Source organism: Dendroctonus ponderosae, unplaced genomic scaffold, assembly GCF_020466585.1.
Source record: "Dendroctonus ponderosae isolate FM_Combo_2020 unplaced genomic scaffold, Dpon_F_20191213v2 Dpon_F_20191213_2, whole genome shotgun sequence".
NCBI classification, from domain to species: domain Eukaryota; kingdom Metazoa; phylum Arthropoda; class Insecta; order Coleoptera; family Curculionidae; genus Dendroctonus; species Dendroctonus ponderosae.
The window spans coordinates 17533036-17535301 of NW_026018165.1; the positions used below are offsets into that span (position 1 = coordinate 17533036).

General features: G+C 40.9%; 1 protein-coding gene across 1 annotated transcript in view; it reads right to left on the reverse strand.

Annotated features, from left to right (window-relative positions):
• Positions 1-2266, reverse strand: part of LOC109536753 (homeobox protein ceh-8) — a gene marked incomplete in the record, with an annotated part of 29638 nt that overhangs the window by 18159 nt on the left and 9213 nt on the right. The window contains 1 exon segment of the mRNA XM_048664135.1: positions 1749-1866. Within this exon segment, the coding sequence (XP_048520092.1) occupies positions 1749-1842 (94 nt within the window).

The window sequence follows — 2266 nt, forward strand, 5'->3', positions numbered from 1 at the left end:
TAACAACGTGAGTGAGGAAATTCGAGTAGTTTTGACCCAGAAAGCGAAATTTGAATATCAGACACTTAGGTGCAAGATTATGCCAAAATTTCGTGTTTTCCGTCCCGTTTTTGGTCATATCTCGGAAGCAAAAGGTGCAAGAATTCTCATTTTTACATCATTTCAGAGAGAACTAAGTGGCCTTTTTAGAGAGTGCGCCATTGATAAGGAAATGTTGGCAGTTTTCTCAAAAAAGTCTTGGTTTCACGAAGTTTTAGATTTGCGGCTTTTTTTTGAGCGGCAAAATCGACTCAAACATGACGTTGCTTTTTTCGAAGTTTCTCAAGAACCATTCGAGCCACAGAGTTCGTTTTGGCATCGTTGGATAGAGAATTGAAAACTCGATTGAGTTATAACAACATAAGTGAAGAAGTTCGGCCAGTTTTGACCCAGAAAGCGAAATTTGAAGATCAGGCACTTAGGTGCAAGATTAGGCCAAAATTTCATGTTTTCCGTCCCATTTTTGCTCATTTCTCGGAAGCAAAGGGTGCAAGAAGGCTCATTTTTACATCATTTCAGAAAGAGCTAAGTGGCGTTTTTAGAGAGTGCGCCATCGATAAGAAAATGTTTACAGTTTTCTCAAAAAAAGTCTTGGTTTCATGAAGTTTTAGATTTGCGTCTTTTTTTTGAGTGGCAAAATCGACTCAAACATAGCGCTGCTTTTTTCGAAGTTTCTCAGCCCCCATTTGAGCCACAGAGTTCGTTTTGGCATCGTTGGATGGAGAATTGAAAAGTCGATTCAGTCGAAACAACGTGAGTGAGGAAATTCCAGTAGTTTTGACCCAGAAAGCGAAATATGAGTATCAAACACTCAGGTGCAAAATTATGCCAACATTTCATGTTTTCCGTCCCGTTTTTGCTCATTTCTCGGAAGCAAAGGGTACAAGAAGGCTCATTTTTACATCATTTCAGAGAGAGCTATAGTGGCGTTTTTAGAGAGTGCTCCATCGATTAGAAAATGTTAACAGTTTTCTCAAAAAGTCTTGGTTTCACGAAGTTTTAGATTTGGCTCTTTTTTTGAGTGGCAAAATTGACTCAAACATGACGCTGCCTTTTTCGAAGTTTCTCAGGCCCCAATTGAGCCACAGAGTTCGTTTTGGCATCGTTGGAAAGACTATTAAAAACTCGATTCAGTTATAACAACAAGAGTGAAGAAATTCAGGCAGTTTTGCCCCAGAAAGCGAAATTTGAAGATCATCTACTAAACTGCATCCCCATTGCCACTTCCACAGTTTTCCCGTTGAAAACTTTCTCTTTCTTAAAGCAGAGACCTGAACAACATTTTCCACCTGGTCCTTGCCTGTTATTACGTTTTTTCGACGAAAATTCGCATCGGCACTAGCCGAAACATCAAACAGTGGCTGTTAACACGTTAACATAAATTAGCCCCGATCGCACATTAGGAATTAATCGTATTAGTATTGGCAAGGGCCATCACACAATGAGAAAACCTAATTTTTATTCAGTTTACTGGTCCTGAGGGAGGCCCGGATCCCCTAATAACAAATTTCGACAGCACATGCCATCCTGCTAAGGGTAGATTTACTTATCGCATTAGTTGGGCTCGTAAAAAGGAATATTTTCGACAACCTGTGATTATTATCGACTAATCCCCTAATCCACCCAGGGGTTGGAACTGTAATCGAACATTTTCCTGTTAGACTTGCCTGGCATGGGAACTGTTCCGAGCTTTAAAAGTAGCTACTTACATGGATGAGACGGCGTAAATGGGTATTCCAATGTGGGTAGTCGGGGTTGAGGGGCGCCAGGGTGAAGGGCAGGTGGGCAATGGTAGCAGAACATTCCTCTGCCACCCCCACCTGCAAGCTGAAACAAACAGGTTTCGTTAATTTACCCCCAACTGTTGTTAATCGTTCGAAACCGATCAATTCAATTAGAGTCTTAACCGTTTGATTGGCTGCAATCGGCCAACGGAATTGTCAACAATGCATTTTCCATCAATTGGTTTATTTGATTAGTTGATAAGTTTCTGATTTTGGATCATTTGCAGTGGGTTTGCGTTAAATTCTCTGTTCCCAGTGACGCTGTGCTTCTTTGCTGCGAACATCCTGTATAATCAGTCAATTTGATTGAAAATGATCAGCGGTGGTAACTTGATTGGAACCGCTACCGGTACCCATCTAATTTTTTACAGTAATTTAAGCATAGGGGTGGGAGTTCGTTCGGCTAATCATCCGGAGTATTTTCGGTTTCATTATGCATCAAC